This window comes from Chlamydotis macqueenii, chromosome 2 (assembly GCF_036417535.1).
Source record: "Chlamydotis macqueenii isolate bChlMac1 chromosome 2, bChlMac1.mat, whole genome shotgun sequence".
NCBI lineage: Eukaryota > Metazoa > Chordata > Aves > Otidiformes > Otididae > Chlamydotis > Chlamydotis macqueenii.
In genome coordinates, this window is record NC_141557.1 from 124,450,760 (window position 1) to 124,463,109 (window position 12,350).

A 12,350-nucleotide genomic window follows, 5' to 3' on the forward strand; every position below is an offset into this window, starting at 1 on the left:
GCGGCCGAGCGAGGTGGTGATCCGCCCCGGTCACCCCCGGGCCGCCGCCGCCGCCACCGCCACGGCCGCCGCCGCCGGCACCCCGCAGCCCCGCAGCCAGCGGAGCCCCGCCCCCTAGGCCGGCGGGAGGCGGCCGCGCGCCCCCGGCTGGCGGCTCCCTCAGCACTTCCGGGTCGGGGGCGGGGCGGAGCGGAGCGAGGAGGTGGGTGCGTGCGTGACGTTGCCGGAGGTGTCCGGGCCCGCTCGGCGCCTGTTATTGTTCTCGCCGCCCGCTCGTTCCCGCCGCCGCCGTGTCTGCCTTCCCCGGCGCCTCGGGGAAGCGGCGGGAGGGCAACAGCGACCGAGCGAGCCCGCCGGCCGGCGCGGGGGCGGAGGTAGGAGGGAGCGAGCGGTGGCCGCGGAGGCGCCCGGCGGGAGCGGGCCGGCGGCCGTTTAACCGTTTCCACCTCTCCGCAGCGCGAGCCCTGACAGCGGGGGCGGGGGGAGAGAGAAGAGCGCGCGCGCGCGTCCACGAAGGAGCGAGGGAGAGCCGGAGAGCCGGGCGGCCATGGCCTACGCGTATCTCTTCAAGTACATCATCATCGGGGACACAGGTAAGCGGCGGGGGCGGGGAGGAGAGGAGAGGCCGTCCCGGGAGCGGGGGGCGGGCTGGCGGAGCGGAGCGGAGAGCAGGGCCCGGCTCCCCGCTCCCATTTCCGCAGTGCTGGCGTCGTCGACGTGGTGGCTGTGCGCGAAGAGGCGGCTCCCCCCCCACACCCCCCGCCTCTGCGCTGGGCCCCGCCCGGGGCTTCGGCCTGCTTCTCGGCAGCAGCGCACCCGGCGGCCTTGGGCCCCGCACCAGGCCTGGGAGCCTGACAGCCGCCTCCCGGCCGCGCTGACAGGCCGCGGGGCCAGTCGGGCTGTGTCACGGTCCTGGCTACGGCATCCGAGCGGGGAGGAGAAAGGCACTGTCACTGCAAAACTTGTATCTGGGTAGGGCCCCTTATTTGCGTCCTCACAGCAGTGAGGCCTGAGAAGTGCCACATACCATCCCACAGTTTTGTGGTGATGCCAAGGCTACTTCAGCTCAGGCCACAAGGATGCCCTTTCTGGCCCTGCCTGGAGGTGCTGTACCAAACTTAAAGTGTTGAGACATGCTGTCAAAGGAAAATCAAGAGCCCTGATTCTTTCATTCTAATTTACAAGGACTTTTTTTTTTTTTTTTTTTTTTTTTTTTAACTACTGCTGTCCCAGATGCTTCACGTTGCTTCTGTGGTCTCTTCCCTTTGCCACCCATTTGCTCGCCACTTTTAAAAAACTTGCTCTATTCTATTTGTCACTGGCTGCTCTGTTACAAATAATAATGCTTACGAATGCTGCAGGCATAACCATATGCTGATAGGAATTGCTGTTTGAAGCGCCTTTGCCAATATATTCTATGCTTCCTCAGCATAGTGTGGATGTAAGTGGCATACTTTAATCAAACTTGTCAGGATGAGGTAACTACCATAGTTAACTATTGTGCCTATGTATTGTGCATCTTTCTTGTTTTCCTCATACCTGGGTAAATGCCTTCTTCAATAAGGTTGATGACACAGCTGTCATTTGACATGCTTTTCTAAGGATACCTGCATACACTTCATACCTATGAACCAAACTATCTGTTGGTAGAGTGTAATTATACACTACAGTTGCGTTACACATGAGGTTGTTAAATACACTGGTATACACTAGTATGTGATTTTATCTTTTTTAAAACCTACATTTAAATTCTGGAAGCTTTTTTTTAGAGTATTGCAGTAGCAGCTGTAGTACAAATGAATATTAAGAAATATATGACAGCTATAATGACCGTGTTGGAAGCATTAGGTTGTAGATAATAAGTGAAAACTCTGATTTTTCTTGAGTATTTAGCTGAGTGACAGTTTGTTAAACCAGAGGACCGGAAATTACCTGAGCAGATTCAGGGGAAGTAAGAAGGGGTTAGTCTGCCCAGGGTGAGCAAAATGGTAGTGCAGAATTCAGAATGATAGTGCTTCAGAACAGGTGGCCAATTCTGGTGCATCTCTAAAAACTATAATCATTAAAATGGTAGAAGTGGTGGCAAACAATTGGTTTGATACATTGATCGTGTACTGATTAAATTTTTACAATGAAATATCCTTAGTGTAATGGTCTGTGCTGTACTTCTGGATTTCAGTTGCTTGAAATGTGAAATACAGAGTGGATGTGTGTCACTTCTGAAGTTGTTGCAGCTGCTTAAGAGCCAAATGTGGGAAGAATGAGATAGAGAGGAGAAATATAGAGACTAAAACAGCTCAACATTTTTTGTTGTTGTTTTTTTAAATTCCTTTGGCTTTTATTCAGAGTTGCTACAGGAAGCTAATTAAAACTGCTGCAGCAATCGTTCTTGAAGTGAGTTAAATATGCCAGTAGTGATAAGTTGGTTTTGTTTTTATTTAGGTCTCCTATGAGCCTTTTAAGTATTCTAATATAGTTAGTACTGAAGAGCCAATTTATGTTGCAGACAGTTGTTTGTTGCCAAAATAACTGTGATAGTTTAGGTATTACTGCTGTTCCTCAGACGAAGGCAGCTGAACTCAGCTCTGCTGATGGAAATGAGAAGTGGGTCAGGACTGTCCTGTGCAGTCTCAGTGGTTGTCTGCTACAGCATTCTAACCAGTGAAGATACGCTGGGGGTCTTGCAGGCCTTGTAATTTTCATAGCAATCAAGAAATTTGTCTCTGGGATTTGATTTGGAGTTTTTGGAAATGGATCAACTACCCAGTGACTCAGCAATTAGTTGTAAACAAACTGTAGGAGAAAAGTAAGACAGCATCAGCTGAGGGCAGATATTAACGTTTAGCCCGTCTTCCTTTTCAGCACTACAAAACAAAGTGCATTATGCAAGCCATAAACAAACCAACGAAAAACCTCTGCAGTTAGTTATACAAGACACTTGCATGTGTTGTCTCGGAATTGTGATTCCACATACTTTCATCTGCTTAAACATCGGAATTCAGTATGATCTCAGTCTCTTAAAATGACAGCCACAAAAACTGACTGTGCAAGACTGCTTTTTTGCTCAGGAGCTCTTGTCTCCTTGCATTGCTTGCTGCTTTGGTAATTGACATCCAGTGACTTTTTCTTTTGCTGGTACTTAAGGAATGGTAGCTTTATGAGCATGGGATGGATTCTAGTCCAGTTGCTACATTTTATATATATTTCAGGGGAAAAAAAAAGTAGTTTTTTCAATGTACTTGAAACTCTTTTAAGATGTAGTTAGTTTTCTGTTGTGGAAGAGACCTGAAATGGCATGGCTGTCTTTCAGGTGCTCAAATAACACTGTCATAAATCTGCATGTTTTTTGCATTGTATCAGTGGGACAGCAGCTGTGGAATTTCATGGTATTGTTAAGAGAAAAATACAAGTATTATGGAATACTGACTGCTCTGAGAGTTAACCAGGAATAATCTTTTGATCTGGATATTTCCAAAACACTCTAGCAGTTGGCATATGTATTTAGAGGGATAGGTGGTGTATTCTGCTTAGGGCTCTGAGACTTTTGCCTTGGGGGCTGATGGCATCTTTGATTGCTGGTAGGAGTTAATGTGCTTATCCACTCTTCCCTACACATCTGGTTTTGGCCACCAGTTGAGATGGACTTTGGTCAGAGCCAGAGTGAACGCTCTCTTAGCACACAAGTATTGCCTGTTTTTGCAGTTGGTGACTGAAAGTCTATCTTTTTCTTAACAGTTTTTCTGAATGATGGTAAAATCTTCTTTACTACTTAAATATTTTTCTTACCAGCAGTGTAGCACATGGCAATAAACTAGGAGTGATATATGAGATTTCTGTAAGGACTAGAGTTGGACTTCCTCCCCCCTCCCCCCCCGCCCCTGAGTATTTAATGTGCATCAAACAAAATTTTGTTATATTGGAGTATGTTTACTAGATAGGACCAGAGAATGCTACTGAACTTTAGTATACCTGCAATACCAGTTTTGCAGTGGTCAGATTTCTTGCCATCATAACTTGTCAGTTGTATCCCATCTAAATGTCTCTCTATGATCAGTGTTGGTGCATCTTATATGAACAGGTCTGTCTTCCGCTTTTCTTGAATGTGTTAGTTTAGCAACCCTCAGAGCTTCTTGTGTAATGAACTTTTACTTGCCTTTCAATTTCAGCAGATAGTTACTGGTTATAAACCAACGATATCTCCAAGTTATTCTTACTAGGGGAAGATGATGAGAGAAAGTATAATTGCTTGGTGATCTAATTCTCCTTACTCTCTAGAGTAAAATAAGCTGTCTAGTCAACCATTTACTTGTCTAGGAGATTCTCAGATGTTGAAATTAGGCAATTGCATTGGCTGTATTTTTCAGTCCTTTTGAAATGTTTCTAGTGTCAGTGCACTTTGTTCTGGAACAGCAGCTGTTATTAGCTAGCAGTGGGCATGACCAAAGCCTCTTGCCTTTATTTTCTATGAGTATATAACAATATCTCTTAACTAAACAGGTTTTCATCCCACTAGACCTAGTGTTAACACCCCATGATAGTTTGAGAACTTCTTCATATTGAAAATCAGAGTACTGATCTGTACTACTTATATCTTGCTTTGAGACCCTTTCAATGATACTTTGATCCCTAAAAGAGTAGATATCAGTTGTTGTACATTTTCATAGCCTCTTAGAAGAAGTTAACTAGAAATAACAAACTGTAAGTAGATGCCCATACGAATGGTTTCATGAGACTTACTGTGCACCTTTGTAATTTTAACTAATTCTAACCTTTAATTAAAAGAATACCACACTATACTCAAAAAACCCAAAAGAAAACAAAAAAAAAATTAAAAAAAAAAAACCACAAAAAATTCCCCCCAAACTCACCTCCACAACCTTGACTAAAACCATTTTATTATGAATGGCTGGCAGTTTTCTAAGTCTTTTGTGATCATCCAGGACATTAAATAATTTTAACTTATTTATTTTTGAAACTCACAGAGTTAGCAGTTGGGTAGTGCCATGCTAAATGAAATACGAGAAAGCTGAACAGCTCCTTTCACTTTGTAGGTCTGCTCTAATTTTTATGTAGAAAGGAAAACTTACATCATTGGCTTCAGATACACTGTTGTAAATAATTTACAGCAATATTTATTTATTTCAGTATCGGAGCTGAATCATCTTTAAAAAGAGTTAAAAAGCCATTTTTATGACATTACTTTTCCCAAACTTATGTAGCCATCATGAAGGATTTCAGAGGTTATTTTTCTTCCCTTCTTGTCCATTGTATAATTGGTGTGTGAAATCCCTTTGCTCTGTAACTGGCAGTTTGGTATTTTGTATTTTGTCCTTCCTGTTAATTTAAATAAAATTTTCCACATTTGATGACAGAGTTCTGAATAACACCTAACTGGCTGAAAAGAGGTTAAGAAAAATCTTTGCTTTAGGTTAATGTCTCATTATGCTCAGGCCTGTGAAAGGGTAATACTGCACTTTGCTGAATTGCATAAAGATGCTGTGGTTTGAAGGGAAGTAGAGAGGGAATGAGCTGTGGCCTGTGATGAGAAAAGGCCTTGTGAAACATCTGGAAGCTGTGCAGACTACTACAAAGAACTGGAAGTAGCTTGTAAGCTAGGTTATAGGTGTGTACCTTGTGACTTTTTTACTATTTAGTTACCTGGTTTAAATCTGAGTTGGTTTTAAAATCTGTTTTTTGAGAACTGTCCGTTGTTTGAGACCATCCTTTGCCTATTTAAAGATTTATTTCTGTTTGTTTTCTAAAGGAAGGTAAGAGAAGCAGGAAGCTTGTTTCAGCTCAATTGGTATTGAGGCTTTGGTTTCATAGGCATCAAAGTTGACATAGTTGATTACACATGAAAGGAGGAGGCCTTGGTCCTCTTACCTTGTGGTGACTTCAATAGTCTACCATGAGGTGAACCAACCTGCTAATGCAGTAGAAAACTACCTACTTTTTGGGTTAACATTTTACTTGGTGGCTGAATTTTTACAATGAGGGTGGTGGAACACTGGCACAGGTTGCCCAGAGAGGGTGGGAGATGCCCCATCCCTGGAAACATTCAAGGCCAGGCTGGATGGGGCTCTGAGCCACCTGATCTGGGTGGAGATGTCCCTGCTCCTTGCAGGGGGGTTGGACTAGATGACCTTTAAAGGTCCTTTCCAACCCAAACTGTTCTATGAATCCCTGAGCTGGCCCAGGGAAGTGCTTTCCAAGGTCTGGATTACTTTCAAGGGAGGAAACTGGACCTAGGAGGATCAGTGAGAGGAAGATACCAAAGGGGGAGTTGGTCTTCATCTCTGTGTGTGGTGAGCTGATTGATCACCCCTGTCTTGTGAAAAATATAGTTCTGTGAGATGGCTGAGTTAATCCAATGTTTATCTGCTGCCAAAATGGGTAGACCTGGTTACCACTCCTTGTCTTAGCTGTGAAGTTCTTCTTCTTAGCTGTCAGCATCAACGCTTGTCTGGTCCTTCAGAGAGCCAGTTCAGCTCATAAAGATGATTTATAAACAAAACAAAAAAAAATAGCAGGTACGGTCAGAAAAGTATAGGAGCCGTTCTGAGTGAGGAGGTTGAACTGTGTGGGAAGAAATGAGTCAACCCATCAGAGGCAGCTAGCAGATTAACTAAAGATATTAGTCTTCAGCATTTGGTTTTGATACCCAGGTTGGGGTGACTACTACTGCAGTTCCTTTCATCTGTCACTTTTCTTTGGCTATAGTGGTGCTTATGTGAACAAATAAGGAAATAATCTTAGCCCCATTTCCCCCTTTTTTTGAGCCATTTTTAGTCTGGAACCAGTTCAGCTTACTAAGGTAGTCAAGCGTCAGTGGAAGTAACAGGACTGCAGCAGTTGGTTAGATTGGTTTAAATTGTTGTGGATCCTTTCCTTCTGGCTGTAATCTCACAGTAGATGAGTTTCATCTAGTGGTAAGAAAAGTCTAAGTTTTCCTCATGTTGACACTAGTGCACCTCTGATTTTGCAGCTGACAACTGAACTTTCTTGCTCCATTCACAGGGAGTCACAGGAGCTGGAAGGGGAGAAGGAAGCAAAAGCCATTTAACTGGCTCAGCTGTATCATTGCTTGTGCTGTGGTTCCAGAGCTGGTTCTTTTTAATTGCTGTGAGTGCAGCCTGCTACTGAAAAGAAAGACCCTTTCCTATTTTGTATCCCTAGTCTCATGCACATACTATTGTTTTGAGTGACTGTAGTTTTATGCTGCGTCTGTTTCTTGGTTTAGGTCACTGAATAACCTTATGAGTGAGAACAGGGAGGTTAGCTTTACCACTTGGCTGTTCTGGCTTGCTGAGCAGTGAAATGAACACTAGTGTTGACATAAGGAAGAGAAGTGTTGAAGCATGGCTGGGCCAAGGTGGACAATTGCAAAGCTCTGGCAACCCTTTGCCTAGGGAAGTTGACTGCAGAGCAGCACCCAGATAAAGAGGAAGCTATTAAGGGAGGCAGATGAATTTGGAGAACCAGGTCAGGCTGATTGGAATTCAGAGCTGGAAGGTAAAACTATTGGAGCACAAGTTGCACTTCCCGTCACTGTTTGGGTACTAAGAAGTGGTGAAGGGATCCTAGAACAGGCACTTGCAAAGAAGCATGCTGCTTCCTCTGAGCACATAATCCATTGTTTTAATTTGTTCCTATGCAAAAGCTTTTGTTTACTGTGGTTGTTGGTGAAGTGTATCCAAGCTCTGCTTGCTTCTTGTTTTGAGATACTAAGATTTTTTTTTTTTTTTCCTCTGAGTGTGGTTTATCTGAAGCCATAGTAAAGTAATTGTGGCAGTAAAATGAAGATTGGGTTAATAAATAACTGAAGCTGTCCCTTTTGTGTTCTACAATTCACTATTATAAGACATGCTCAACTACTTTTCTCAGAGTGTCTGCCTAACTTCAGGTATAAGATTTACAGTGCTAAGTGAATGAGATACCTGGTAAACAGCCACTTTGCTCTTAGAGTTAACTAGTGTAGTTACTTTAAACCATCTGTATGCCGTGGAATTAGCTGCCGTGCAACTGTTAAACAGATGCTGCAAAGGTCAGTTATATCACAAGGTGGTGAACTGCTCAGGAGTTCATATATAGCTCCTGTTCCTGGCTGTGTCTGTGATAGTGCAGCCTACTCAGGCTCTGGAAGTGAATGGGACACCAGTTATTCTTCTAAGAACTTTCCTGTTACAAACTTGGAACATCTTAAAACTATAAAATTAAAACACAATACTATTGTGAAATGTAGGCAATAAAATATTTGTAAGTACTGTCTAAAATAGGTTATAACCTAAACTTATTAGGCAGCTTCGTTTGCAACATTTTAACATGTTTTTCAGTCAACAGCAGTACAAAGCTTCTGGACTTCCAGACGTTTTTTGCTGGAAGGTTCTGAAGTAGCAGGAATGGCATTAAACAGAAACAAGTTATTTCTTCTGTTTCTATGTGTGAACCCATCAGTCTGCAGTCTGCTCCTAAAAGGCCTGCTAGATAGAAATAACTAGAGGTGCAGTCATCTTGTGCCAGTTTGAGACAGGGCTTCCATCAAAGGGGCTGTGCTTGTCTATCATCTTCGCTGTGCTGATGCTAGTGTTTGTATGTTCTCGTGAACCAACAAGCTGGTTGCCAGCCTTACAAGAAGTAGTGTCAGATTGCTGCTTGAGAACTAGTGCTGGTACACCTAATCAAGTGTCACTTTGATTAGATTTTGAAATACTTTTCTAATGTTAGTAAGATTTGTGCAGGAATATTGGATAGTTTTAAGGTTCTGGTTTATCCAATGATACTGAAATAACTTTGTAAGGTTAATGGCAAAAGCTATTCTGTGTTCTATTTCTGGTGTGATTTATAGGTTGGTTTTTGTAAGTGGGATGGTGATTATGTTCTGTGATGAGGCAGCGTATTTAATTGGTGGTATAAAAGTTATCTGTATATATAAATAGTGTTTTGTGTTATTAATATTTTAAGATTCCTTAGAATTTTGTGTTCTCTGTCCTTACAGCTCCAGTATTCTGCCTGTCCTCCCTGTTTCTTTATCTCCAGCGCTCTCCACCATTCCTTATCCACTTCTCTTATGTCCACTAATTGTGTTGGACAAAATCTCTATCTGCTTCTAAGCTGCTTGTGTTCTGACAGCTTGCCAGCATAAGTCAGAGAGCTACGGAAAAAAAGATCTGTTAAGGCTGATGCTGCAAACTTTGCCTTGAGCTGTAGTTCCGTGCCACTCTAAGCTGTTGATCTGCTGGCTGCTGCGTTTCTCTTCCCTCATTTGAACTAACTCTCATGCTTGCCTGACCCTGCATTAAGCCATTTCTGTTTGCTTTGTCACTCGTCTTGTCAGGTTAGCATGCTAAACCAGTGGACGGCTGAAATTGCTTCAGAACTCATCTAATGGAGAAATGGGCACAAACGTGCTGTAGGGATAGGAGCACGAACAACTGGCTTAGGCTGCTGGAATTGCTGCATCACTTGAGATATTAATCTCAGAGTGTCATCAATTTGTCACAACGCACTTTGCAACAAAATCAAATGCAAGTCTCCTATTTCTGTTAGATTTGATTGAAACTGGCCACTGGTCTTAGCTTTTTAAGACCAAAGTGACAAGTGAGCAGTGCTTATGATTGTGTAGGCTTTGTTTCCTCATGAAACCATACTAAGAAACTCTGCTGAATTTAGTGGTAGAAAGATCAATGTCATTACATGCACACCTCTAGTATGCATATCTTTTGTTTTGCAGTATGGTTCTTTTCCTTATCCCTTTGTTTGCTGTCTTTCATTACCAGATGTGTCCCTTCTGATCAGCTGTAGCTGACCTCTAGTATATTGCTAAAACAGCCTTATCTTGCTGGACAGATAAAGCAAAGTATAGCAGGAACTTGGATCCTACAGTATTGTATGTTATGTCATAATAGTTCAGAGTTTAAATATATGTAAACTGAATGTATGACTGTCAAGTTTTAAAACGATAAAATATAAAATTTGACTGAGCAGAACAGGAAGAATAATCCCTCCAAGTAAAAGAACAAGGAAAAACTAACTCAAAAAAGTATTACATTTACGAACCTAAGTAGTTTGAGTACTCCTGTTGACTGCGTTAACTTTTACTTTTCTGTGCTTTCACATATGGAAGAAATTGCCCATTTGTTGGCCAGTGTCCATGTAATATGAAGGAGTTAGCCCATTTGGGTCGGAAATAAAGATATCAGGAGGGGGCAATGTTTGTGTTATCTGTCTGGCTGTAATGTGAACTCAACTGTTGCAAATTCTGCTTGGACTATTTTTTGGCCTATTGGGAACCAGTGTGCAGTTATAGCGATCTTCCAGTACCTCAAGGGGGCCTACAAGAAAGATGGGGAGAGGCTGTTCAGTAGGGCCAGTTGCGGCAGGACTAGGGATAATGGTTTCAAAATAGAGGGAGGTAGATTTAGATTGGATATTAGGAAAAAAATTTTTACAATGAGGGTTGTAGAGCACTGGAACCGGTTGTCCAGAGAGGTGGTGGATGCCGCATCTCTGGAAATGTTCAAGGCCAGGTTGGATGAGGCTCTGAGCAACCTGATCTAGTCAGGGATGTCCCTGCTTCTTGCAGGGGGGTTGGACTAGATGACCTTTGAAGGTCCCTTCCAACCCTAACCATTCTATGATTCTATGTAGTGGTTGTAAGCAGCCATGTATGTACTCCTGTAACCTCAGCTGATAAATTAGGAGAGAGGTGGGAGTGAAGTGTTATTGTCAATCTAGTTAGCTTGGAAGAAAGCTTAAAGTGCTGAAGGGGAAGCAGATATAGGGTTGTGAGGAGTAGCAAAACCTGTAGTTACTATGGAAAGAGGATGTGAAATGATACTTTAAAGGTCTGTTAGGAGACCTTTTTTTGCCCATTTAATTTTAAAGGCAGAACTGATTTTTCAAAAGAATAATTAGGGTTTTTTTCAATTTTTGAAAGTAACTGCTTTGACTTCAATGTTTCTGGAACTTTAAAAGCTGTTGTGTTATGAAAAAGTTGTATATACTTAAAAGTAGGAGAAATCTGGTATCTCAAGTTCTAGTAATGAATTTTAAACAATATATACCATTCACTTAAATTAATTTCTGTTTATTATTAACTGATTTTTTATTTGCTTAAAACATCTTTGTTTTCTTTTTTTTTTTTAGGTGTTGGGAAATCATGTTTATTGTTACAGTTTACAGACAAGCGGTTTCAACCAGTCCACGATCTCACTATTGGTAGGTCTCTTTTGTCCTTCACCGTGCTAATAGTTGGGGTACCTTAGCATGCATTTAAGAGTGTGTTGTGCTGTGGTAATGCAGGATTTTTGCTGTATTAAGGTAGCAGTGAATCTTTAGCAGACGAATAACTATTAGTTGATGAATATGTTAGATAATAAAACCAAGTGTAGGTCTTTTTCATATTGGGAAGGTACAATCTGAAACAATTAAAAATTTTGTAGCCATAGTATCTTGACTGTCCCTTCAGAAAAGCTGAAAACTGGGCATGAAGCAAAATTGACCAAGCTTGAAATGCACTGATGGTGATACAAATGGCAGATATTTTACTAGGGAACAGAATATCAGCCTAGCCACAGAAACTTGAAGGCAAGTTACAGATAAACTAAAGCAAAGTTAACCTTAAAGACAAATAAGCAGATTTACTATGTGGGAAGACTAACTTCTGGATAGAGAAGGATTGGAGTGTGAAAGTGTTCACTGCTTGGAAGGAAGGGCCAGGGGTTTTTCTTCCCAGTTCCTCAATTGGATGTGGACCATCTGTATTAGGTTGATTTGGTATTGATACTAGGGGAAATGAATACATGTTGACAGAATGCATTGCCTCTGATCTACCTATGGTAGATGATATAAACTTTTATTTATTTTTCGACACAAAATATGAGAAATCTTGTGGGAATAAATTATTCTATGGGCAAGCTTAGTCTTCAGGTCAGTTTCACTGTTAAGTGTAACAGATGCTAGTGTCTGATAAGGTTGCAAAACCTTTGAGCTTCTTGTTGTTACTTCAAGGAACCTATCATGGTGAGCCTTGCACAAAATGTATCCCTAGTCTCTATTTTTAGTTAGTTCCCAGGATTAAGTAGCCTTTCTGTGTTTCGAAGTACTGAAATAGATGCTTGAAATATAAACAAATACTCTTTATGTAACAGAATGTATCAGGTGGTTTGGTTATGGCTTCCCTTTCTCTCTTGACAGTCCTTCCACACCTTGTGTGTGACTGTCTAATATAATTAAAATTCTTAGGCTAACATCAGTTTCCAAATATTTCTGAGGTCTTGGCAGCATACAGGCTGGCTGAATAAAGAGCCTGAGTTCTTTAGGGAGGCATGAGTTATTGTCATCTTTTCTTC

General features: G+C 42.0%; 1 protein-coding gene across 1 annotated transcript in view; it reads left to right on the top strand.

Moving 5' to 3' along the window:
- The first annotated feature begins 228 nt into the window (after window positions 1-228).
- Window positions 229-12,350, top strand: part of RAB2A (RAB2A, member RAS oncogene family) — a 43,666-nt gene continuing 31,544 nt past the window's right edge. The window contains exons 1-3 of the mRNA XM_086740853.1: window positions 229-374; window positions 457-593; window positions 11,146-11,217. Of these exons, the coding sequence (XP_086596979.1) occupies window positions 548-593; window positions 11,146-11,217 (118 nt within the window). The 5' untranslated portion in view covers window positions 229-374; window positions 457-547. The remainder of the gene's footprint in view (window positions 375-456; window positions 594-11,145; window positions 11,218-12,350) is intronic.